Source organism: Mesoplodon densirostris, chromosome 3 (genome assembly GCF_025265405.1).
Source record: "Mesoplodon densirostris isolate mMesDen1 chromosome 3, mMesDen1 primary haplotype, whole genome shotgun sequence".
Taxonomy (NCBI): Eukaryota; Metazoa; Chordata; class Mammalia; order Artiodactyla; family Ziphiidae; genus Mesoplodon; species Mesoplodon densirostris.
In genome coordinates, this window is record NC_082663.1 from 80,273,143 (window position 1) to 80,301,115 (window position 27,973).

The 27,973-nt window shown below is 38.2% G+C and overlaps 1 protein-coding gene across 1 annotated transcript in view; it reads right to left on the reverse strand.

The window, feature by feature from the left end:
• Positions 1-22,116, reverse strand: part of LIX1 (limb and CNS expressed 1) — a 46,215-nt gene extending 24,099 nt beyond the window's left edge. The window contains exons 1-2 of the mRNA XM_060091823.1: positions 22,035-22,116; positions 4,911-5,074 (exon numbers count right to left, since the gene is read on the reverse strand). Of these exons, the coding sequence (XP_059947806.1) occupies positions 4,911-5,074; positions 22,035-22,116 (246 nt within the window). The remainder of the gene's footprint in view (positions 1-4,910; positions 5,075-22,034) is intronic.
• Between the last annotated feature and the right edge of the window lie 5,857 nt (positions 22,117-27,973).

Below are 27,973 nucleotides of genomic sequence, written 5' to 3' on the forward strand. Positions count from 1 at the left end.
CCGTTGGAGGTGACGTCCACGGCTCAGTAAGAAGGCTACTGCTGGCATAATGGTTTCTCCATGTCCCAGCACATGGTCTTGGCATTAATAATCCATCATGAAATGATTTGCAATGCACAAGGGTGACATTTGATTACATGAAAGGCATTGCAGGAATGAGCATGTAGGCTCTTAAGGCCAACTGCTGGCAAAAATATGATAAAATGTTATATGGTAAAAATAACATTTAGACGGTTTAGTTGAAACCACTGAAGACAGTTTCTGAACTAACCAAGAAAAGTGTAAGGACATTGCTTTAGGAGAAATTTTCTTTCTTTTTTTTTGCCTTCCTGGTTTTCCTTTCTCAAGTCACATTTTGGGGAGCCAAATAGGTTAAGATTTGGCAGCCAATCACCCAAACACATTTTCAAAACATATTTGATTCAGGAAATTCTGGATCTTTTAAAGCAAGGATGTTAACAATCCTCCTGAGAACCTTAAAATATGATGATTTAAACATAAGGAAAAGGAAACCCTGAAATGATCAGAGAAATCACCAAGAGGCTTCCCTGCTGAAGAGTTCAGCTTTTTAAATTTTGTTTTCTATTTTTTAGAGACCATAAGGAGGATGGTAAATTTACTACATACGGGAAGTCTTATAATTTGGGGTAGAAATTTATGAGACGATAGGGAAATTCATAATTCTCAAGGAAGCAAAAACAAAAACAAGAACATTAGAATTTCTTAGACTCATATCCTCTAGATCTATTCACTGATCTGTCAAAAGCATTATATTCTAAGTACATCATAATGAATGTAGTTATTACATATGAACAAACATAACGCATGGGTGTGTATGGCCAAATGTTGGTTATTCGAGATCATGGGTATAGGGTGGAGGGAAAGTTATTTTGCATAAATGAAATTCAGAGAGAATTAGAAGGTTTTTTTTAAATCAATAGTTTCAAATTAATCCACTTTCAAAACTTTAATCACAGATATGAACATAATAATATCAGCTGATTTTAATGTTACTGATTTTTCCTTCCTAGCCCACCATCTTGCAGAGTGAGGTGAAATACCTTAGTTGATATATTATGTTGTATGTAATAGTATATATTGTTTTGTATATCTGTCAATAGTGATTATATTGTTTTTAAAAAGGACATATATAAACTTCATTGATTCTTCGGATTTGTTATTCATCATTTAGCTATTCATCCAACAACATTTATTAGGCACTTACTATATGCAAAGCCCAGTACTTGGCATCTTAGGGATATAAGGATACAGACTCTGTCCCTGAGGCACTTACATTTTATTATAGGGACAGAACATGCACATAAGTAGCTGTAGCATAAGGTAAAAAACATTAAATACTAGAAGAGAAGCAGAGATAACTAACTGCACTGGAAAATCAGAAGAGGTAAAGATTTTTAGGGGGGAGATTCAGGGAAAATTCATGGAAAATGTGATATCTAAGTGAAGTCCCGGAAGATAGTCAGGGTTTAGACATGAAGAGAAGGTGGTAACAGCACTTCATGAGTATGTCATAGTATGAGTGTGGAGTGGCTGGAAGAGGTCAAGGCCTGGATGAGGGACAGTCAGGCTGAAGCACTGAGTGTCAGAAAGGAATTCAGGAGATAAAGCTGGGAAAGTTGGGGCTAGTTGTAAAGTCTTTATTGCCAGAATAAGGAATTCAGACTTTAATAAGAAGGTAAAATAGTAGGGAGCCATTGGAGCCATTTTTGTTTCTTTTTTACTTTTTATTTTGAAATAATTTTAGACTTATAGAAGAATTGCAAAGATAAAAGAGTTCCCAGGAGAAAGTCAGTATTATCTAAGTTTTTATGCTTTTTTAATAGTTCATGTAGTATTTTTATATTACACTCCTATGATTACATCCCCCTTCTCATGCTGAGTGTAGTGTATGTCTTTTACTTTTTTTTCTTACTCACAAATGTCTTTCTTGTTTATCTTTTCAAAGATATAGTTTTTAATTTTTTTGACCAAGTTTGCCAGTTTTTGCCCAATTTCATATCAGCTCCCCCATAGCTATCCTACATATAAATCAAATCTACCTTAAAACAAAACAAAACAAAACAAAAACCATAAAAACAGTGAGGTCAATGCACAGAAGTCCCTTGATCCATCTTTTAAACAGAATGATGTCCCTAAGTCTCATATAGCCACAGAGCTGTGTGACTTTTTGTCATGATCCTGCTTGGAATACGGTGGGTCATTTCAATATGAAAATTTGTGCTTTTCTTTAACTCAAAGAAAATTGCTTCTGTTACTTATTTCTTCCCCTTATTTCCTTTGTCTCTTTCTAGAACTCTTATTAGATTAATGTTTACCTCCATGATTTATCCCCATGTCTCCTGTCCTCTTTTTCCATCTCTTTGTCTTCTTGCTCTAAGTTCTAGAAAATTTACTAGTCACTTTTTACTTTGTTACCTTTTACTAATTTGGCTGTGATCTATGTCTATTCATCTGTTTACTCATTTTTCATTTATTTTTATTGTTCTAATTTGGCAATCACACTTTAAATTTCCTGTTCCCTGCTTGCTTCTTTTTTCGTAGCTGTTTTAGGGATACTTATCTTTCCACAATTTTCTGAAGATAATTATTTTAATACTCTTTTACATACTCTGCTGCTTGAATTATTTCTGCTCTTTTGTTTGCTTGCCTTGGTCTTTAAAAATTTTTTTTTCTTTTGGTTTTCTTCAAATGTTTGGTGATCTTTAGTCCATTGACATTCATGGACAAAAAACAAAAAAAAACATTCATTTATGTGGCTGGCAAAACCTTGCTCTGTGGCTGAGCAGCTCTGTTTTCCTAGGAGGCCTCCCCTGAATGGGAAATCTGATGGGAGCTCTCTATGAGTAGGCAGGCTTCACCTTGAATGCTCGATGATGGACCTGCAGACTCATGTGGATTAGAGAATCCTTTCCTCATTTGCTGCCTTTCTTCCCCCTCCCTTGCTCCCCATCCATGTCTAAGTGTCTAGGGTTCCATCAAGTTCTGTTCTAAGGCTTCTAGAGCCCTTTTCAAATCATCCTAATCAGGCAGTTCACTTTCATTAGCCAGAGGTAAAAATCCGCTGTTGACCACTGCTCAGGGTAGAAGGCAAGACCTCACTGGCTGGTGGTGTCAGAAGTTTTGAAAGCAGTTCTTTAAAATTACCCCATGCTACTGTCAGAGTAAGCTTTCTGAAACACATTTGAATATATCATGCTCCTGCTCAGAATCTTTCAGGGATTTTGATTTTATATAGAATAAAACCTGTTCTTCTTTGCAAAGCATGAACACCCCTTATAGTTTGATGTGAGTGCCTACCATCATCTCCTACTGTTTTCCTGTCACAGACACACTTAGGCTCCCCAAATTCTGAAAGTTCTTGTGCTTTTCTCTTGTACCATGCCTCTGTACACACTGTTCCCTATGCTGAGAATGTTATCTCCTCTTTACCAATTGGCAAAGACACCCTCAATTGTACATCTCAGTGTGTGATTGCTTCCCATGAATTCTTTTCTGACTTCCCTAGGCAGACATAGGTTTGTGGGTCTATTTATTAAACTATATCTTCCCCTTACTCCACAAAGGATTTGAAATAATATAAAACAGATACATGGTAACAGGACGAAATAAATGAGTGAGGCACACAAAGCATTTGAAATAATATAAAACAGACACATGGTAACAGGACGAAATAAATGAGTGAGGCACACTAAGTTCAAAGGGAGAGTAAAGTTAGAAATATAAATAATATCAAGTATGAGGTTAGTCCTAAAAATTACACGACACTAAGTTTTATAGACATACTATGAAGAGATACACTGAAAATTTGCCTCTGGGCTTCCTAGTTGTCAAAGCTAAGAGGGAAATTTGAGCGCTTCTGAGTTTCACATTGTCCATAAACTATAAATGAGGGATTTTTGCCAGTTATTGAAAATTAAGAGAGAGTTTACTGCACTAAAGGGGTACTTATAAAGGTGACTGGTAAATTGAGAAGCTCCAACTTTTGTGCTTTCATTGACCTTCTAATATTACTATGTAATTACTATAATTTCTGTACATTTCTTTCCTTAAGGTATGGACCATATCCTCATTACTTGATCCAGTGCTTGGTATTTCCTAGTCACTCAACAAGTATTTGTTATGCACACAATCAGATACTGATTGTTAACGCAGACAAATGTTTTTGTGTGAACAGGTGTACAACTAGAAATGTATCATCATTTACACCCATGATAAACATAACAAAGAATTAGCCAACTGGAAGAGTCTTTATACTAATTATCAAAACAATACTTGGAATATCTGTTATATATCAGATAAACACATTGCATGTATATTTCATATGACTCTCAACCTACCCTGTGGGTATTATTCCCCATCTCAAAATCAGGGAAATCAGTAAGTTAAATACATTTCCCAAGGGTCTACAATTATTCAGAGGCAGAACTTGGGATTAGCATAGGTGCCTGAACCCAGCCCTGTGACCCTCAACCTTTGCTATAGGTTGATGCTTTCGTGTGTAGTAGATTGATTAGTATTTGATTACAAATTTCATAGATGTGAAGACTTTCTACTGATGGAAGGGTCCTGATGGAAGGACTTTGCCCAAGTTCCTTTGTTCTTTAAGATTTATTCCAAAATATTTGAGGGAAAAGGCAGCAGCAATCAGGCAAATAAAATACTATAAAATTCATTTTCCATAAAGAAATATCAGGGGACAACACCCTAATAAAAAATACTTCCCATTTAAAAAAATGGGAACATCTGACCAATTTTTCTCTTACATAATGGAATGTAGCATAACTTTTTTCATTAGACTCAAGAAAACTTACAATGTACCATTTTATAAAAGGGCTTACTCTGTTTTAACTCAATCAGCTTTCACTGATCAATTTATGGTTGCTTCTTACCTGAAAGTTGCCAAAACAGCTTCCCCCTGGGAGGGTCACATAACTCACAAAGGGTGGTCCAGGAGACGGCAGCGACTCGTAGACCACCACACCTTCACTTGGGAACGCAGCCCTCTGTTGCTGCTTGCTTTCCCAAAATTCCTGTAACATTGACACAACATTCACTGAAAAAGACAAGAAATATAATCAGTTATTAAGGATGGACATACTCTAGCAAAAACAACATTTTATTTGTGGGTTGGATTGTGTAACAAGGCACTTCCAGTTTAAGCAGAAGGGAGTATGTGTATGTTTGGGTGGCATGGAGGTGTGGGGTGCTTTCAGTTGTGAAAGAAACAAATACTATTTAACACAAATGTGTTTATTTTTTCATGAGTATGGCTCAAGTGGTTTGGCACCCTAATTCTAACAGCATTTCAGTATATTAAATTTACAACTTAGTTTTTGATAACAAATTTAAAAATCTCACTCTTCCTTCTTTGAAAATTTTCTTTAATAAACTTTGTCCAGATCTATGATTATCCATGACTCCCACTCCTGTTTCTCATAGATTCTTGGACCTGCAAAGTGAAAGCTAAATTCAGAGGTAAAAATATGAGCAGTGTAATTTTATTTTAATTTATTTATTTTATTTGTTTTATTTTTCGCTGCATTGGGTCTTCGTTGCTGTGCACAGGCTTTCTCTAGTTGCAGCGAGCAGGGGCTACTCTTTGTTGCAGTGCAGGGGCTTCTCATTGTGGTGACTACTCTTGTTGCAGAGTGCAGGCTCTACGTGTGCAGGCTTCAGTAGTTGTGGCACGTGGGCTCAGTAGTTGTGGCTCACGGGCTCTAGAGTGTAGGCTCAGTAGTTGTGGCACACTGGGTTTAGTTGCTCCGCAGCGTGTGGGATCTTCCTAGACCAGGGCTGGAACCTGTGTCCCCTGCATTAGCAGACAGATTCTTAACTACTAAGCCACCAGGGAAGCCCCAAGCAATGTAATTTTAATTGGAACTCACCTATTATAAGATTTAAGAGGAGAAAGGCAGAAAGAAGAAAACTCTTTCATGCTCCTTTCCACCCTAATCCAAAGGAGAATGAAAGCAATTGTGTAACAAGCAGGAGGCTGGGAAAAAAAAATATAAGTGAAACTAATAACATGGAAACCTTGTTAAGGACCACGTCTGTTAGATGACTTCAGAAAACGTAGTAATGGCTACAGCCATGTGTTTTAGATTAAATGACCTATGATAGCCTGTAGAAGTTCCAGATCAAATTAGGTTGGTTTGTTTATCCTGTACTGCAAATTGAATTGTGGAAATTAACAAGGATAATAGAATTGTAGAGGCAAAAGAGACCTTTCAGGTCATGCAGGCAAAGCTCTGCTTGATGCAGGAATTCCTTGCACAATACCACTGACAGCTGCCCATTTGGCCTGATTCTGGACACACGGAAGGACCTGGTAATTGGCACATCTTGATGTAGCCCATTTCAAATGCTAATGGTTTTAACTATAAGAAGGTCATTTTGGGGAGTGAGCGGAAATCTGCTTTCCTATAAGGTTCATGCAAGTGGGCTATTTCTCATTTCTGGGACCTCATAGAGGTTAATCCCCGTATTCATGAGAACCCATGACATACTTGAAGGTGGTATAGGACATCTGTTGTTTTTGCCTCCCTGGCATTTGTTTTCCCTCTTTGTAGGAATAGCATGAAAGTTTTCCTTAAAGAACCACCTTTCCTTCAACCAAGTCTTCTCCAGGGTTGAGGAGTGGGGATTAGACCAAAGTCAAGTCATTTAGAGTCAATGAGTCCAGGACTTTTGTTGGAAATGTCAGAAGACTGGATTCTCCTTTTTCACTAGAGTTGCTGGGGTTATAGGAGAGAAGTATGGTGCTGCCCAGGCAAGGGAGACTCATGGCTGAAAAGAAAGCCAACATAGAGAAGGGTAAAACCAAGAGATAGAGAAAGAAAGACTAAGTTCTGATGTCATAGCTTAAGCTCCTGAACCAACACATCTGCTTTTTCCTTAAACCGTTTTGAATTGGCATCTCACACTTGTGTATAAAAGTGTACTAAAATAGACAACTCTCAGGTTTCCTAAGGTTCTAGATTGAAGAGCTTTTCTTCTTTCAAACTTTCTTTGCGTAATATGGTGTCTATGCCCTTTGACATTCTCCTGATATATTTCTGAATACATGTGCTTCAAAATGCTGGGTTTTGTTATTTTGCAGGGAATCAGGAGAGTCACAGAGTTTGACCTGGAGGCAAAATCATTGCACAACCACTTTCTAAGCTGTTGACCAGAGCACCTGGCTCTTTCACTTCATTCCTAGGTCACCCATCATCTTCCAGCTTTACAAGGTGTAGTTCAGGAAAATTCGCAAGACGCCCAGGGAATTGGATGCCTGTGTATATTTAAGAACTGTAGTTTTTAGTATTTAAGATGTGTTTTGGGAAAGAAACTGGGAAATATAAGACTATCAGAGGAGATAATTGAATTAACCAATAAAAATACATGCTAAGTGGTCAAGGTGAGCTTGGTAATTACAGGTATTTTTCATTCATTCAAAAATATTTGAAGTAATATTTTCCACCAGTTGATGTAACCCAAAATAGAATTAGAACTTTTATTTCCTAAACTGTATTCCTGCTCCCCAACTTCCTCTCCCTCCCATGTACAGGAAAACAAGTATTTTGTGAGCAGGCTGATTTGTGTTTCAATTTGCCTGTGACCTACAGAATTCAGCAGAGATGTCTTGAAGATTGAAGCCTAAAACCGAAGTCAGTGGTCTGTTGCTCTGATAGTCAACAAGGGCCATTAACCGGCTATTTTAAGTTGGTTCCTTGTTGAATGATGTTCAGCTGAAAACTGGAGTAAGAAGCTGAAGACTCATGCATATCTAGGTAAAATGAACACAAGAATTTTGGCACGTAAAACTGTGTGGATTAAAGAGTTCAAAGGTGGGTACTAAGTAAAATTTCTGCTTGAATAAATGTAGCAGTTTTCAAATTTTTTATCCTGCAACCTTGGAAGATTTCTTTGATGGTCTTACGTATGTCATCACCTCTAAAGAGTGAAACATATGTACATGCACACACACAATCCATCTTTCTATCTCTGTCTCCTCATGTCTACTGGAAAACCAGATGAATGGAGTGCAGAGGGAAGAAGGCCAGCATGCTGTTTGGAATTTCAAAGATCAGTATATCTGAAGATGCTCTATTTATGAAACACATGCTCCTTTATTTTTCTGAAGTAGCAACAAGGTTCATGGACAATGTCAAAGAAAAGGCAAGCAAAGGGTCAAGTACTGCTGAAGAAAACCACCCAAATTTGAGGAAAGGCCTCACAACACAGTTTAGTCACCAGCTGCAGTTGCACCTTCAGTGCCCAGCCAATGATCCTGCCTTTCACGTTACAAACTTAAGCCACCAAGCATGTGATATCCCTCCCTACATCTAGTGACCCATCTGCACAAGTGCCCAGCTCTACCTTATTTCCTTCAGTCTCAAATGAAGTTGTGTTGCTTCTTCTGGGCATTGTTCTATTAGTAATTCTCTTGGCTTCCTATTTTTAAATGTTTTCTCTTTACTCACTCCTCAGTGGCCATAAGTATGCTCAAGACAACAAATGAATGAATGAATGAATGAATTAAAAGAAACACTCAACCTTGGGACTATTCTTTTTTTTTTTTTTTTTTTTTTTGGCCATGCCATGTGGCATGCAGGATCTTAGTTCCCTGACCAGGGATGCAACCCATGCCCCCTGAATTGGAAGCGCAGAGTCTTAACCACGGGACGCCCAGGGAAGTCCCCCTGCCATTCATTTTTAACCCACCAACAATCTGGCTTTCCCCTACATTATGCTACTGAAACTACTTGGCAAATATCACTAATTCTAACTTTCAGTCCTTATTTACTTGACCTCTAACTGCATTTGACACAGCTGATCAATTTCTTCTAAAAACTCTCATCTGCCTAAGCTTTTCTGACAGTATTCTCCCTGATTCTTCTTCTGTATTTCTATCATTTCTTCTCAGTCTCTTTTGTGGGTTTCTCTTCTTCTGCTCACCCCTCATGTTGATTTGCATGAGAGCCTTAGCCTTGTCTTTTCTTGCTTCTCTCTCTACTGTTCTTGAATGACAGAACCTATTTCCATGAATCCATCTACCATAATATATGCCAATAGTTCCCAAAACATTCTCTTGTAACTCCAGCTTTGTTAACAGATACTTCCATTTGGATGTCACAGAAATTCAACATATTCCCAGAATCAACCCATTTTCTTTTCCATAAACTCTTTTCCCAAATTATTTAGAAAGTGATATAATCATATACCCAGTTACGTAAATCAGAAACCTGACAGGAACTTTAAACTTAATTTCCTCTCTCCAGATCTAATAAATGCCCAGATTTTGTCAGTTTCACATCCTGATGTCTCTGATAGTCATCACTTCCTCTCAGTTAATATTGCCACTGCTGCATTGGTTCATATCTAACCAGATATACCACAGTACCCACTTGACTCCAATCACCCTCCCATCCAACCCATCCTCAACTGTTTCCAGGTAATCTTTCTGAATCTTATGGTTAATTAAATCACTCACATCTTAAAAATCTTTCTGTGGGTCCTTCATTACCTACAGAACAAATAACTTCTTGGCAAGTCATAGAAGACCCTATGTCTTGATACTCTTTCTCATTCCAAACTTCCTCAAGTCACCTTCCAGGCCCCTCAGGCTCTCATGCTCCCAGGCCTACTGAACCAGAATCTACATTTTAAACAAGATTCTCAGGCAATCTGATGCACACTAAAGCTTGAGAAGTCCTGAGTAGGATAGGACGAAGTTGCTATTCTCATCTCTCTTATCATGTGCCTATTATATGCCAGGCACTAGGCATTTTCTCATTTAATTCTTACAATACCCTCTAGAAATAGGTATTATCATCCACAACATAGAAATAAGAAATAAAAGATGCTCAGGATACAATCACACAGCTACTAAGTCTTAGCCTTGGGATTTTTAACCTAGTTTGGTCTGGGTGTATAGTCTAGCTCTTTGCTCATCCTGAGCCACTCCTAATTATAATGGAATTTAAGTTGTTTTCATGCATGTCTACATCTATTAGAAGCGTTTTAGAAGAAGAATAAAGGTTAATTGAATATTTGAATGTCATCAAAGGTATGGAAGATGTGTTGACTTTGTGAGGCTGTTGGTAGGAAAGGTGTAGGAGGCTCTGCACAAGAATTACTTCACCTACCATTTTCTATGGGCCATTTTTCTGATACTTGTTCTTGGCAGTCAAACAAAGTAAAGGGTTAGTATCTGTATTCTTTTCATACAAGTGATATGACACTTTCTAGCTTGGAACTGTCACAATGAATGAGCAGTCTGTGTCATGTGAACAGGTATCCTGATTAATCTTCAGCTAACACTTTGCTCTGGTTTAAAACAATGTTGTAAATACCCACCAGCTGTGGGCTTCAGAGGGGGCTGTGATTAAGCCTACCATTCCAGTCCCTTCTTTCAAGGAATAATGGCTAAAGGAGAGACCACAAGAGGAATAAGAGGAAATGACAAAAGACCAAGGAGGGCTTTGGAACAGGCTTCCTTTGAAGAGGGGCATGAACAAAAGTCAAGGTCAAGTTTCTCTGTCTGATTGTGCCTGCCACAATCAGTGGGGACTTAGGGAGACAGTCAGGTTTAGATGAGATTATGAGGTAGAACCCCATGAAGGGATTGGTGTCCTTATAAGAACAGAGATACCACAGCTTCCTCTCTCTGCCTTGTGAGGACGCAGCAAGAAGGCAGCCATTTGCAAACCAGGAAGAGGGCTCTCTCCAAAGTACTGAGTGTGCCAGCAATTTGATCTTGGAGTTTCCAGCCACCAGACATGTGAGAAATAAATTTCTGTTGTTTAGGCTACCCAGTCTATGGTATTTTGTTACAGCAGCCCAAGCTGACTAAGACAAACCTCTTCAGCAATTTTGAAAATTTTCACATCAACAAGATGACAATTTGCTATGCAGTTTATAGACATTAGTGTGGATACTTTTTTCTTCACTGTGTTTTAAAATCTGAACAGGATAGCGTTTTCAGAGTGGTAATTAGATCCCCAAGCAAGTCTTTCATAAATGAGGTTTTCATTTTCTCCTTCCTCAAGCTTTCTCTTTGATTATAAAGTTCAGCATCAAACTTCACAGAAGGCAGTTGACCAACGAAGACATCCGACAATGTGGAACACTTTGACCATCCAACCTTTGACCCTTTCTAGCAGAAATCCTCAATTAGCTTCAGCAAATGCAGTGTCTTTACTTGTCCTTGAACATATACTGCATATTTTTTCCCTGTGTTTTGGTTCAAGTTCTCCTTCCTATCCTGAGTATTGTTTCTGCCGCTCCCTTCTATCCATCCAATTTATTCTCATAGTTCAGAGGAAATGCCACGTCCTCCATCACGCCTTGCTCACTGGTTCTAGCTCATATGAATGTACTTTTCTGTGCTCTTATTCCATTAGTGGCCCTATGTCTTAGCACTTAATCTCCTATAAGCCATGTAATAAAATAGATGTGGTGCTCCAGGCTAAATTTATCAAGTCAGACTTGGCTGGACTTACTTCTGGCCAGAGGAATGAAATGTCTTGTGATAACAATTCATCTTATAGAGTACAGTATTATGTTATTTGCCTCACAGCTGACTGATTCTAGATGGCAGGCACTCTGGTTCATTCTCCTCTGTAGCCTCCTTGGTATCTAGCACAGGGCTATTCATCTAGAAGCAGTAGTTGAATTCATTTGGAATCTAAGAAAACTACATGTCTGTACTGTGCAACTGAATGAACATACAGAAGATAGGTGAAGGTACTACGATTCATGGAGAGATCAAGACTTCCTTCTAGATAGGAGATTTCTTATATGAACCACCATGGTGCCCACACAGCATGGATGTGGTGGTGGCAGCCATGGCTCAGATGGAGATGGCTGAGGCGGTGCAGAAAGATGAAGCCTGGGCAGAGTAAACATGTGATTACAAGTTGCTTGCCAGCTGGGGCTTTACCTTCATGATAACCAGGACTTAGGGAAATCCTGAACAGGAATGGTACTTTTGTCTCAGAGTGTCAATTCTAATCCATTTATGTTGATTGCCTGGAACACTGTGTTGAAAAGGATTTGAAAGTAGTCTCTGGGATCAGGAATTGTGTAATAGAACACCACAGTTAACCAGCAGTGAGGCACTGGTCTATCTGGTAACCCTGTCTTTGATGGTATAGAGTAAAAAAAAAAAAAAAAAAAAAAAAAAAGCAGTCAAAATAGGCCTCTGTTCATAAAGGCTTACAATTTGATTGCAGGAGAAGCCACTGCAATGAGGAGCTCGCGCACCACAAGGAAGAGTAGCCCCCACTCACCGCAAGTAGAGAAAGCCTGCGCGCAGCAATGAAGACCCAACACAGCCAAAAACACATAAATAAATTAATTAAAGAATAAAAATATGCATAGAAGGAGGGCCTAAGCTGAGCCACCTCAGAAAAATGAGATTTACACCGGGATGGGGGAAGGGATAGAAGCTGTGCTCTCAAAGGAGTGAGAGTGGCATTTGACAAAAAGAGTAAGAAAAACAGTAATGCCTCAGCTGTGGAATTATGTATGGGAGCAATAGGCAAGGATGCCATTAGGAAGGGGGTACAATTTGATAAGAGACAGGGCAAGGGGAGTTTGTTTCTTTTAATAATTGGAAATTTATCCTATTGTTCTGGTGCCTCAGTTTTACCCAAGTGGGAGAGAAAGGCAAGAACACAGAGTTCCTTGTCCTTTATCTTTGCCTGAGGTGATGTGCTGCCTGTAGTGGCTCCATTCATGAAGAACAAGGGCACAAATACTTGGAGAGAATGTGCGGTTGCTCTTATGCATCTGGGTGAGCCCAGGAAGGATGTTTCTCTGGGAGGAGCTTGGGCAGAAAATCTCCATGAGGAGTGAGTAGGAGATGCAGCAAGCAAGATAATGCTCCTTTTGTAGTCTGGAAGGAGCATGAAGCCACTCAGAGGGCCTTTATCCTAAAAACTCAGAGCTTGTCATTTTCATAGATTGGACACAATGAAGATGCTAATAGGGACACATGATATATGTTTTCATATGGGAACTCTGAGATGGAGAGGATGTAAATGCCCCATGGATTATAGAGTGTGTTATACAAGAGTCCTCAAATACGGGCTTTGGTTCGAACACAATAAAACGTGTACTGCATCTTCTATCTCCACATTTTATCAACAGGCAGGCAGTTTCCTTACGTAGTTAAAAGCATGGACTCTGGAGCCAGAATGCCTGGGTTTGAATCCTGTCTTTACTGCTGTAAGAAACCTACCTAGTGCTCCTGTTCTATCTTTAAAATGTAGTACTTACCTTACAGGGTTGCTGTAAAGCTTAAAATGGAAAATGCTCAGAATAGAGCTTCACACATAGTAAGCACTAGAGTGTTAGCTATTATTTGTGGTTAGAGAAGGTGAAGGAAGAAAGGAAAAGGCATGATTATATGCTTGCATGTTGCATCTTTGAGACTGACTGTTCTTGTATTGGAAACCATATCATTAAACATTCTAAAAATAGTCTCAAATCTGAAAATTCTCTAATTGGACACATTGTGCTTTTTAATTTATTTCCAAAATATGTGAAGAGTTCAGAGATGGAAAAAAGAAAGCTCTTTTAATATCATTCACTCTTAAAGTCAAAGCTTAAAGTCAAATGGACAGAAAATAAATAGATGAAATGCTACATGTCTCAAAATCTGGAGACATGGATGTCTGTCACAATTTTTCACTTTCTAATAAATGCTAATGGCAATAGAACTGCTCTTAGCAAAAACTACAGAGAGGGGCTAACTCTTATTTGAAATCAGTGTTAATGACTGATTGTGCTTCAGGAAAGTAGAAACATTATAGTTCATTGCCCAGTTCAATTAGCTAATACCAGGTAAGTCCTGCCTGGAAGACAGTCATTTGTCAGTAATAAGGGGTCTTAAAAGTATGTTATGAATGTTATGTTATGAATCTATAAGAAAAAAAGAAGCAATTTCTTTATGCCTTACATGAGAAAAAAATTCTAGCTGGGCAAAATTTCCCTTGCCAAAAACAATTAAAGACAAATTGGAAAGGCTACCAATTAAGGATAAACCATTAAGAGGCTTTCAAGATGATAACCATATTTTTAAATCGATTCTCTGCCTCCAAACAGATGGATTTTTGTTATGCAATATTGTAATATAATCTTTAAATTACCCTTAGCAGGTGATACTTTAAAATAAAGTTAATTAGTATTTTCTATTCTAGCAATTCAATCATGTACAACTTGTTTTTGTCAATGTGATTCCTTAGATTTGTTGAGGAGAAATAGGAAAAGGACCCCCAGATAAATTAAGCAGCAAGCTCAAGGCGTGATGCCAATTTGCCATTCATGCAAAATGGGGTACCTTTGGGTCTTGTGCTTGGCTTGGCTAACTCCAGGACACTGACCAACAGAGCCAGCTGTCTAAACATTTATAACCATCCTCAGGCTTTGACAAGTTTTGACCAGGCTAATGGAATCTTGCTGACACAGCTTGTGTGTCATGTACAATATGTAGGAATCTTGGGCCCCTTCTTCTTTTCTGTAGATACTCTTTCAAAGGTAGCCATAGCCACACAACAGAGCTGAGACAGCTGAGTCTTGCTTTGTTCCCAGCATTATTTTCTTTTAGTAACGCTCCAGAGTCAGTGCCTAGCTCCTTCAGCAGCTGGGAAGCTGGTTGTGTTTCTTTTGTTTGCTTTTTCTTTTTTTCTGGTCTGGTCCCCATTCTCTACCCTGAACACTTTCTTTGAGGGAATTAAGATCCTTTGGGTTGTTTTTTATTTTACAAAATTAACCTCTTGGGAGATTCTCTATAATATGTAAAGAAGTACATCGTGCGTTTTGGTTTAATTTTCACCTTTAGAATTTTAAATTGCTGAACTATAAGTCATCTGGGGAGAAATTTAAATAACACTTAAAAAATATCTTTGGATGTACAAGGTAATTTTTTAAGAAGGCAGAGGGGAGAGAATATCAAGGAACAAGAGGGAATCACAAAGACATTAAAATAAAAGGTCATTAAATATATCACAATTGAACGGCAGCAGCAATAGCAGGCCTGAGCTCCCAAATGTGCTTTATCTGTGCACCATGGTTCAAATGATGTCATCCAATCACAAAAGCTACATAGACTAAAACCTGATGTAATCCACTTAACCAATTAGGAAGTATATATTGATATCTTTCCCATGTGCCATTGGGCACTGACATTGCACTATATTTAAGAGACTTTGTAGGACTGTTGACTTTAGATAACAGAGGATCCAAGATAACAAAAAACAAACAAAAAAATCAAACACTGTTACTTTGCTGACCAGTTGTTTAGTTAGAATGGCCAAATCTGTGCAAATGTGGCTTTAGGCATGTAACATACCTTCCCCGGGTAGAGTCATTATAAGAAAGCTCTCCATGACTCTGCCACAGCTATCCAACTAGGGTTTATGTACAAGGCACGGACAGAGTTTGGCTCTAAAGAGCTTGGTGCACACAGAGTTGTGTGACCCAGAGTTGAGGCTAGACCCTGAGGATGAATATAAGGACTGGCAATCTGAGTCACTGCCAGTGTGGTATATGGGATAATTTGGGCTGCTCTACCAAGGCCAACCTGAGGCAGTGTTCTGGGGAAGTTGCCTGAGGTGGCTGTGTTTATTTTCACAGCCCATCCTTCTTCCATGCTGCCTCCTGTTTCATGGGGCTGTCAACTTAACCCTGCATGCAATTAGGCTGTGATTAAGGTGTCAATGGATGATGGTTTAGAAAGTACCAGGTACCATTTATTTCATCATATTTCACTTGACAATGGGAAAAATCTTCCCCCTTTTTGTGAGGGAGAAAATAAACAAATCAGCCACCAGAAAAGTCTATTGTGCACCTCCTAGGTGCCTGGCCCTGTGGGAGACACCTTGGGGGTTACATAGAAGTGCAAGGTATGGCTTTGCCCTCCTGGGACCTCCAACTTAGGTGTGGACAAAAACATGCCAGCAAAACTATAACTCATAGTTCAGAGGCACATGAGAAAAATGTAAACTACACTATACAGCCCATAAGTGTGAAAGGGGTGGTGACTAGATGATGGGTTCCCACAGCTGCATTAATGGGATGAGATCAAAATAGGGATCAACTGATTATCATCCCAGTAGAAAAAAAAAGCAAAACCATAATTCAAACAGTATTCTAAGGACACCAGAGAGAGAATGTAGAAAACTACAGGGAGTGTAATAATTGCCTATTTTGTCATTATTAAACTTTCAGTAGGTTTCTTTTTTTTTTCCTTTTTCTTTTAAAATAGGATTTTTAAAACTGCCTTGACAGACTAAACTTATATGAGCATTTGAACATGGAAGAAAAGAAATAAGAGCCTTTGGGGTTAAAACACCAATATGAAATGTATTAAATAAAGAAGATTCTTTTATGAAGGGCTTCTAAAGTTGTCTTACATTTCTTAAATCAATCTGTAGCACATAATCAGTAAAACCGTATCATTTAAACAGAAAAATCATAACTTAGAAACTCACCCTTGTGCAGCTGTATCCTATTATGGGCTGTAACTTAACACATGAGTTTCAGAAGTTGTTAAAGTTGAGTTCAGGCTAACAAATCTTAACTGTTAAAAAAAAAAGCCTATGGTGAGATGAGACAGCAGATCATGAAGAGGCACCAGATTTGATCACAGGATGGGTGCCACTCATATTTTATGTTGATTTGTTAAATCTTATTTATATATTGAGAAATAAATGTATTAAGACAGATATGGCCATTAAGTGATCAAGAAGCCACTTCTTTTTTTCCATTTTGAAAAATTTTCCTCTGGCACTAAGACTTTCAGTATTTAAACTCTGCCAAATGTATCTTTACTGAAAAAAGGAGAACAGTGCTTATGCCACAGATAGCTGAAATGAAATCTGCATTTTTCTTTTAGTATAAATTCAAATAAAAATAGTTGTGTCCTGTAATAGATAAAGTAAAACTAGCTTTTGAATAGGTTTTTTCAGTAGAATGGACACCCACAGTTTAGATGCTAAAATTATCAGAGTTCAAATTACTGTAATTAAGATGCCATCATTAATCCAAAATGAGCTAGCAAGCAGTGGAGTTTTTTGTTTTTTGGGTTTTTTTATAACAATACTTCACTTTTTTAAAAAAATTTATTTATTTATTTATTTATTTATTTTTGGCTGTGTTGGGTCTTTCATTGCTGCACACGGGCTTTCTCTAGTTGAGGAGAGCGGGGGCTACTCTTCCTTGTGGTGCGTGGGCTTCATCATTGCTGTGGTTTCTCTTGTTGTGGAGCACGGACTCTAGGCGCACGGGCTTCAGTAGTTGTGGCACGTGGTCTCAGTAGTTGTGGCACATGGGCTTAGTTGCTCCGTGGCATGTGGGATCTTCCCGGACCAGGGATCGAATCCATGTCCCCGCCATTGGCAGGTGGATTCTTAATCCCTGCGCCACCAGGGAAGTCCCTGTTTTTTGTTTTTTAACCATGCTCTTTCCAGCACACTTTCTGTGGTGGAATGCAATGCAATACGTGTAGGAATTTTACTGCACAAGTGCCTTCATCCCTCACATCCTACTCCATTCCTTTATGTGAAATGCAAAAACCATAAATGTATCATCAAATTTATAGATTTTAGATAACTACTCTAAAAAGCATGGGATGGGGAAAATACTTGACTCCTGAGAATTTTTCCTGTCTTGCATTCCATACAGCCAGATTCATGATTGCTAAGATGTTTTTAATAGCTCTATAGTATGGTCCAATTTTTCCAAAGGGTAAAAATGTACTTTTTGAAGTATTCACCTAACTGGTATAAATACAACCTTTCATGCAGAAAATGTCTCCTCAAATGGAAGAGTTAATGCACTTCAAATATGTGAGAAATTTTTCTTCTAATTGTGCAATGTTTAGTTAAATGTTCCACCGTATTTTTTCATTATAAAATTTTGGGAAACATTAGTGAAATCTAACATTTCACTTTATAAATCATTGCTAGAAACCAGCATGTTCTCATGGCTTTAATGATAGCTAAGATAGTTTTTAACTATCTGAAAAAGTTTGCCTTGATTTTGGCCTTTATTTAGTGAAAGTGGTTTCTCCCTATAGGCATGTATTGCATCCTGCCTGAATGGGCAAAAGGATTCTTGCTGTGAAAAATCTGCAATTCTCTCCAGCTTAGTATCAGGAAGTATACCTGCAGCAGTTGTCAATATAATCTTTTCCCCAATACAACATGCGGCCATACACTTCCAGAACTAATCTACGATCACTGCTAACTCTAATGGACCCCTGTTGCTTATACTTGAGTGTGACTCCACCTGCCTTCTCAGCCTTGTCTCCACCTCCCCTGATGCATTGTTCCTGTATTGCCTGATCTGCCTTTGGACAAACTGTTCTCTCTCCTCATAAATGCCCTTCCCTTATTACTCTCCTGTTACACTCCTGTTCAGATATGCCTATTTAATGGGCTCTCTCCATACACCCAGAAGAGTCCATTTCAGTTCCACCTCTGTTTTCCTAACAGATACTGCCATGACAGCACAAATGACATGGTAATGTAACATCTCTGAGAGGCAATGTCTTGCAGTGGCTAAAGGTGAGAGGTTGGAAGATAGAATTTGAATCCTGGCTCTGTCACTTTATTAGGTGTGGCCTTGGGCAAGTCACCTCAACCTCCACAAGCCTCAGTTCTCTCACTTATAAATCAATAGTACCTACGTTATTGGCTTGCTGTGAAGAGTAAACATTCTTAGCATAGTGCCTTAATCACATGATGAGGACTGACATCTTAGCATTACTATTAATGCATGAAGGAGGATCCCAAGATGGCAGATAAGCATATTATGCTCTTGTAAGTTGAAGGGTTAACGCTCAGAGTAGGATCTGAAAGTGCAGACATCTTGAAATCATGGGGCGGTGATTTCCTTTGGGAAAGCATGTGAGAAATTGTTAAACAGGGGCAAACAGATAGTAAGCTCACACACAAACTCTCAGAAGAGCTGACAAGGGTTTCTTTCAGGGTAGCTCATCTTTGGTTGTGACACATGACACGTGAAAAGAAACTGGATGTTGCACAAAGCCAAGAAGGAAGGGCAACATGGACATATGCCTTAATTTCTCTGCAGAGAGATTCTGTCTGGTGGTAGAGACTCCCAGAGATACCTGTTACAAAATGGAGCCATTTAGGTAGTGGAGAACAGTCCAGTGTCAGCTTAGATGAGCAAATTACAAACTGAGAGCCCACCTCATTTAAAATTTCTTTCCACTATTTTTCATGTGAAATGCAAAATAGAGAAAAAGGGAAAAAATGTCATGAAATTTATTTCCTTTCAGGAAAGAAAATAAAAAACAAATTACAACTTTTGCCAGATGAACACCTGTCTAAAACAAATGAGAGGTTTAATGCATTACAAAATGTCACTTGGAGGGCCTCCTTGGCTGAGAAAAACATTCATATTTTATTTCCTTAAATGAATGTAACTATCCCCACGTGCATCGGTCTCAGACCAGAAAACTCTCTGGGTACTTTTCCTGACCAACTTGAAGAGAAAATTCAATTTACTATTGCTTGTTTTTAAACAAACCAAAAGCCAAGGGAGGGCAACAAATTAATCAAATGATCGTTTACATTCCTTGTATTATATGTTTCTGAAGAATAAAGAGAAAAAAAAACTGCCTTTGCATCACAGAAGAGAAATTTAGAAAAACACTTTTAGAATGTTATTATTATTTTTTTATGCTCCTTTGTTCAACTGTGCACGGTTTTAAGCATTGTTGAATTGGCTTTTCATCTTGTAGGAAAGCAAGGTAGCAATTTTTTAAGGACTTGGCAGTGATGTGTTCAAGTGCTTAGCTCTTTCCTTCTGGCAAAAAGAGACTGGCCTGGGGTGGGGGAAAAGGAGCCAAGAGTGACTAGGAGGAGAGGAGGTTGCTTAGAACCTGCTATTCAAGGTTGATAGTAGCTTTTTACAGGCTGTGTAAAGCAGGATTGTGGTGGCAGCAACTTATGGGTGTGCCAAAGAAAAGGAGTCCATGTGCTAAACCCTGGCACATGCATGGTAGGTTGCCGAGGCATGGCATAGGCCCTAGGCAGACTTGTGATGTCTGCCCCAGAAAGTAAGTGAAATTGTTCCCATTTATTCCATGAGGATGGTGAGTGGTTGGATGTTTGGATATCATAAAAACCCCTGGCACAGAAATCTGCCATTTGGCTTACTTTCATTTAGTCATTTTTCAGATTAGAAACACCTGAAGGGAGAGGCTCAGAAGTTAAAATACACACCTATTAAGCCATGCAAGCAGTTGCAGAGTGGCAGCCCATTCTAGGGTAAGCAGGCAATGCTATCTGATGAAATTTAAGTTCTATGTTAAGGAATGAAATATATAAAACAGGACACTTCTTTGCTTTTCCATATAAAAGAGTTCCCACAAAGGCCTGGATGATGGAACCTAACGTATGGTTTATTTTAATCCTTTTCTGTTTTATTCTCTCTGGTAAACTGTAAACAATTGCTGGGATTTAGTTCAGTTCAAAAAGTGGGCCATATAATTTCAGATTAAATTTCTTAAATTCACAATGAACTCAGTGAAAAATTTCACCTCTATTTCCTTTTACTGTTTCTACTAACCAAACCCTCACCATATGATCCCTGGTCCTCTACAGTTTATCCAAAGTCTTAGGCAGGTCAAGATCCTTTTTACCCTTCACTAGTGAATTCAGTGCTATTGTAGGAGAGAGGCATTCTTTCCTCCCCTTTTCATTTAAAAAAAAAAAGCCAAACCTGAATAGACTCCAGGCTAGACTGGGGGAGGGAGTGATTTTTATTAGTTCTAACATAGCTATTGACACATGCTTGAAGACAATATTTAAAAGAAAGCGAGAAGGTAAGAAAGCAAGAGAAAGAGTAAGAGGAGTAAGAAAGCAAAATAAAGAAAGGAAGAGAAAAAAGGAAGAAAGAAAAAAAAAGAAAGAGCAGGCTTTCACTTTATGCCCTAGTGGGCAAATGGGTTACAATTTAATTTCTAAGAAGAACATTTTATAGAATAAAATTGCCTAACATTTCTTTCTCTTCATCACACATATGAGAAATATAAACTAAAAGGACATCTGGAAACGAACATTATTCAGAAATCAGAAAGCAAAAATACAAACCATTGATGTTTTGATGGAGACAAACATACGAGATTCACAAAGAAGAAAGCTGTAACTTATTGAAGTAAAAAAAAAAAATTCCATATGCATTTTACCTTTTGGGCAGTTCCATAGCAAAGTTCTGTTTCAGAAGCCCTTTGTAATATGAAACCCACTGTAGATAAGATACAAGGTGAAGATAGTCTGTTTTGCAGCAGCAGGAAATCAAATTGGTTCCAGAAACAAAGTTACAGATAAATGGTCTAACAGTATTGCTAGAATTGGAAATCTTGATTGAATTATTTTTCATAACCATTAAAAAAAGATTTTGAAATAACTTTGCCATAGCTGTTTAGATTTTTTTTGGGGGGGAGAGGGAGGGCGTTGTTGCAGAAGTGGGAAGACATTTCATTTTACTGGCCTTTTAACTAAAGTGTTATAATTTGTTATCAAAATTTAAAAGCTCAGTTGTAATTTATTAATTTGTTTGCAACAAAAAATTTCAAACACAATACCTTTTTAACATAACTAATATATGGTATGGAGGATTAACCAGGTTAAAAAAGAGATATACTTTATTATCATATTCAAGTTATTTTTAGTTTTAATCCTAGTACCAATCAGTCTTGATTTATTTAAAAATCATCTGGAAAAGTTCATTAAGTCTTAGGCGAATCTTAGATTTTAAGACAGACTTCTAAACGGTTAACAAGATGTATCACTGACAAAATATCCCAGCGACTGATACCCGTAGGTGAAATGAAATTATTCTGTCTGAAGTCAGGAACAAGTTAAATACCACTTAGACCACAGCACACGACTACAGAGATTTAGGAGAAAACATACTTAAATAGGATGTGACTAGACATTTAGGACTACTTTCTAAAAAAGTCAAAAAACGTCTTTCCCTTCAGTACTTACAGTCTTTGAAGACTAGAGCCGGGTCTCTGTGAGGCAAGACTTGGGCAATGATGTGTCTCAAGGATTCCAAGGTTCTGTCCATCTTGGGTCTGCCTGTGCAAGTCTGCTGCACAGTGTCCTCATGCCTGAATTCTTGCAGTCCTGGTCTGAATTTGTGCAGCTCATTGATGCACAGGATTACCAAAGAATCTCTTTTAACATCTGCCAATCAGACATTTCCCAGAATCTAAAGACCCCTCAGGGGGCCCTCCTCCCAGGCTCACTTATCTTTGTTGTATGCTGAGCTAATTAGCTCAAAAGGCTGGCTGACAGGCGGGTTCCCATTGCTTCCTTCTGTTAAACACACCCACCTACAGGCTAGCTGGGGAAGCTCACTAATCCTGGGAACAGCTTTCCTCTCCAACCAGATTTTGCCTGAATGGTGTGCAGCTTTCTGACTTCCATATTTCTTTTGGTCACTCATCTTCTAATGTGCTGTCTTCGGGTATATAGAAGCAAGAAGGTTATTTCTGAAGAAAGTTTCCTTAGTAGCAAAGGAGTTTCCAGCTCAGGACTTCCAGCTCAGAATCAGTATAATCTAAATTCTTCTCGGTAAAGAAGTGCTGTAAAGATTGTGGATGTAGACAGGCACCAGATCATGTATTGTATTTGAATTCAGGAGCATCTCTTTGGGAGCCAAGTGTTTAATTTTTTCACCCACCCAAATTATAGTCACTTTTTTTTTTTTTTTTTTTTTTTTTTGCGGTACATGGGCCTCTCACTGTTGTGGCCTCTCTCGTTGCGGAGCACAGGCTCTGGGCGCGCAGGCTCAGCGGCCATGGCTCACGGGCCCAGCCGCTCCGCGGCATGTGGGATCTTCCTGGACCAGGGCACGAACCCGTGTCCCCTGCATCGGCAGGCAGACTCTCAACCACTGCGCCACCAGGGAAGCCTCTATAGTCACTTTTGATGGGCAGTGGCAAGTAAAATCTCATAGTCTGTGTTTTGACTTGCTTGGGAATATTTGTTTCCTTCTTTATCCTTTGAGGCAAATCGTTCCCAAGATTGACTTTAATGAATTCTGATATCATTCACTTCCTTTCATTTCCTTTCATGATAACTTTTTATATTAAAAATTTCAGGAGAAGTAAAAATATATTTTTCAAAGAATATAGGTGGTTATGAAAATATCTGAAGAAAACAAAGCTGCTTTTTCTACCGATGTCCTACACCACTCACAACAATGTTAAATAGTCCTTCCACAGGAGACATGTCATAGAATTCTACTGCAGTAATAAGGATTTAAACCAGATATAAAAGAACTGATTTTAGTGGCTGTAACCTATGTTAGTTGATGATGGCTTGTTGAGGACTTCCTCACTTTTATTTAAAATATTTTTCCAGGGTAGGCACAGGAGATTGCTTTCCAATGTTCTTTCCAATACTCAGATTCCATAATTATGTTGTACTATATGATTAACTGAAACCGGTTCTTTAAAGACTATATAAAATGTTTTCCATGTGATCAGCTTCTTCGGCTACTTGGTAGAAGCGGTGGGCTTAATAAAAGGAAACAGAAGGAATGAGGCTGTAATAGTAATTCCTATTATAATGACCATCACCTAGTAAAATGCCCACAGAGAGTATGCATATGCCACACACAACAGACATATAGGATTGCCCCAGAATGCAAAGATATTATAAAAAAAGAAATTGAAAGAAGTCACACTTCTTTCATAGGGTCCTGAAGTGTACTTTACATGGGCTGTAACAAATAGGAAATCATCAATGTCCTTGCCATCCAGTTCATAATTTAAGAGAGAAAATAGATGGTCTGTAGACAAAAAATTATTATATATTGGTTGGATATGAAGCATAAATGAATGCAAATATTTTCAGTGTGATACTGAGTTAGAAACCAAGATATTTTAGGTTCCCATTAGAGGAACAGAAAAAATAATATGGACTTCTCAGAGGAGTGAGACTAATAATATAAAAGTAGAAAAATTAGAAATAAGTCTGGGATTTCAATCAATAATGGACTTTTTATGGGCTTAAATTTAATTCCAGTAGTACATAAAGTATTTTGATTGTGTAGTGTGGTGGAAGGAACACTGAATTTGGGATTAGTAAGATCTAGGACTTGATTTTAGTTATCTGCATAACTTTGAAGAAGTCACTTATCTTCTCTGGACTCGGAGTCCTCATCTAGAAAATTAGGGGTTTGAGCCAGATGCTCTCTTTCAGATCAAACATCTATGATACTATGGGTATATTACAAATGAGCACAAATATTATCATACATTTTCTAGCCTTCTGGAAAGTCATATATTTATTTCCTAAAAGCTAGACTGTCTTCAAACAAATCACTGCTATTCTCATAATCAACTTCATACCCATTCATCAATAGTAAGGGACACATATTCATAGAGTGAATTAAAAGATACTCACCACTAAAGCTAACTAAAACGAAGGGTAAACATTAATAAAACTTATCTTCAACCTCTGTAAGATTTTTTTAAAAAGGCAAACTGTGAACATCTGCTTAGAGAACCCCAAAACAGCTTTGCAAAGATAATTTCATAGATATCATGATCTTTATTGGGTTATATTTTAAGAAATAATAATAAAAAAAGAATTCTAGAAAGGTGGATATACAACATTCCAACTGGATAGTATATTTGCTTCTTTCTGATTAGGCCCAGTTCTTCAGCAGATGTTTTCTGAAGCCTTTGCATATTCATTTCTTCCTTGTCTGCCCTTAAAGTCTTCTTACCTTAAAGTGCTATTGTGAGACTGTCTAGAAAAACAACTCAGTGGTTTCTCACCATTCTCTCTGATATAGAAAACACCTGATGAAGATGGAAGAGCCTGAGAAACCCCTGTGCAGTGTGCCTGTTTTAGTACATATTCTACAGTTCACACATTAGATTTCCCTGTCAACTGCAACCATCTCTAGTCATATGCCAAAAGCAAAATCAAAGTATTGAAACAGGGTAGATGACTACAGTGAAAACCAAAACGATATTTTTAGAAATCCCGTTAAGGGTACCACTCAGAAATATGAGAAATGGAATCGAACTGACATATTCAGTGTTCAAAATTTATCACCCAATGGTAAAAGTGGAAGGCTGAGTGCAACAGCACACACAAAGCTCCCAGAGAGTACCGAAAATAATACAGATGAGTAATATTCTTGCTGTTAATTAGTTCATTACAGGTAAAAACTGATAAGGAGGCAGGGGCCACCAATTGAAATAACATCCAGAATGTTAGAAAACATAATAAATGCAGCGAAGAATCATCTTCGGTTGAAAACAGGAAGTACCTCCACTATCCTCCTTGCTGTGTCACTTCATACAATGCTTGGCCCTGGAGGAGGAAGATGGGGTAGGTGAAATAGGAGAGTTGGCCTGTAGATGAGGCTACAGTGACCTTGATAAGAGTACAGGTCCTGAAAGATTTTAGCACAAGCTATGGAAACTCCAAAGAGTAGGCGTTAAGTAACTGAGTCTGAGCTTATTTAGAACTATTCAAAACAGAAACAATGGGGAGCAATTGACAGCAGCTCCTTCTAGATTCCAGTGGAGATGGGTGGGGGAACTGGTAGGTCCTAAATACCAGATTGGCTGAAGAGGGTCAGAGCCCTGTGCAATGTTGCTGGGGGCTTGGGGGAGGGGGAAGAAGGGCAAGGCTAGGAAGAAACTGACTTTGCAGGGGTAATGACTAATGACTGTTCAGTGTCAGCTTTGTTTAGCCTCAACTAGGAAGAGGCCAGTAGGAGGAATGAAAGGCTGGTTAGCATCAACTTTGTTTACTCTCAACTGGGAAGGAACAAGTAAAAGGAATGAAATGGCTTCTCAGTGTTAATTTGTTTACTCTCAACTGGGAAGAGACCAATGAAATGTTTGAATCAAGGAAGGTATTAATGAGAGGGTCAGTTGGAAAGGCAACTTCAAATTATCAGACAAAAGAAGTTTAAAAACACAGGCAATGTAAAAGAACTTTATCTCAGATATTCGTTCATTGATATTGTGTTATATTCAGGAAATCATTATTGAGTACTAATCTGTTGAACTACATGAATAATTAGAAAATTGATAAATCTCCCATCTACAGATTAAAGGAATGTACATTCTCTCATTTTTATAGAAAATTATGAAAAATGCTTTCCTGAAATAATTTCCCTCCCTACCAGATAAAACCACTAGTGAACTGCCCTTTGTCTTTGCCAGGGCAGTCAGAGAACCAAAAAGCACAATGAAAGTAAACCCTTCATTTATCTGCACCTTCCGTTTCATATAATTTGGGAATCCTGAATGAGCCCACGTCATCTTGTTTTGTGTAACCAATTACCCAGCCCAATCTTGGTATTTTGTCTCCAAAGAGAAGTAAAATAGATTCTTCAAGAAATACTTTAGAGGCTGAAGATATCATTGGAGGAGGCTTTGCTAGTTCACGGGTTAACACTTCCAAGATAAACAGAGGTATTTAAAGGTGCAGTAATTTGGAAGTTCAAATTTACGAGATTGGAGATAATGATGCCAAGCCCCTGGGTCATGAGATATGTGTTCTATGAAAACTGAATTGACTACCTTAACTGTGGCTGGCTGACTTCCAGCATAATAATGTATTTTGAAAAGAAGAGTTAAAAAATTTCTTTAGCTTGCTTTTAGAGTGGACTATGCCAGTGGCCTTTACAACAATGTTTTATCTTAATAAATGTTTATCTGATTATTGGTTCCTCTCCCTCTCCTTGCATTTTCTCACAGGACCACCACCGCTACTCCCCCTGCTTCCCGCTTTCCAGGATAGGAATTTATTTTATTGGTTGTTGGGGAAAAAACATATAAGCTGTGGCTATAAAATGATCAGATTCATCTTAAAAAAGTTACCTGAACTCCAGTTAAACAAAGGTCTAAACCACCCAAGTACACTGGTTTTCCTACCATTCACCTTGCCGGTAGCATGAATTCCATCTTTTCTCTCACTCCCAACCTTATTCAGTCTATGTGACTTTGGAAAAGTAATTTTATGTCTAAAGATGTTTTCCCATCTCTAAAATAAGAACTCCAGTTTTATTTTTTTATCTAAAAATAAAAATAAAGATGCAGTCTTCTATAAGGGGCATGCTGGGGGGGGGTGAGACACACGACCAGTTTACATAGACTAACTAGAGCTACCCTCTTCCTTCTTTAGATAAAGTCACTTTTCTGGGGTATGAGCTGTATGAAATGTTTAAATCTTTGCAACAGTGAGCAAGTTAAAATGAAAATCTAGACTATGAAAAAAATTATATTTGATTAAAACAAACCTAGGGAAAACGTTTTTGGCTATAAACAAATGACAAAACTGAGATTAGTTGATGGCAATGTTAGGTTCAAGCAAGCCAGTAACTTCACTGCTCTATATATTTTAGATGAAGCTTCCTGTAAAGACTGCATCATTAGTATACTCTTAATTCAATTCAGGCCACTTACGGATATGCTTACATTAAGATAAAAGCCTTGTGCCCATCCATTTCACACTATAAACTATAATTTCCATTTCACTTCCTATGCAGTCACCACCAGAGCAATGAACTTAGCATGCATCCTGCTGACACAGAAGAAACATTATTCCTTTTCAAATTTGTTTAAAGAAGGAGGGATAGGAAACTGTATAGGAAGGGGGCTTATTTTTCCACAAATTGAAAACTGGAGAAAGACCAAGTTAGACAAAAATATATTCTTCTTATCCTCTCAAGGTACCTCATTAGCCTTGAGCTCAAGGAAAAAGAACTACTCCCCCGGCACCATCCTGCTTCCTAGGGAAAACGTTTTTGGCTATAAACGTTTTTCCACCTCCTATAAACCAGAAATATTCCACTCAGGCTTCAGTCTACTGAGATGGGTTTCTTGGGTCCCTGAGAAGATGAAAAGGCTTGTTATGGAAAAACAAGTGAAAAAACCCACCCACTT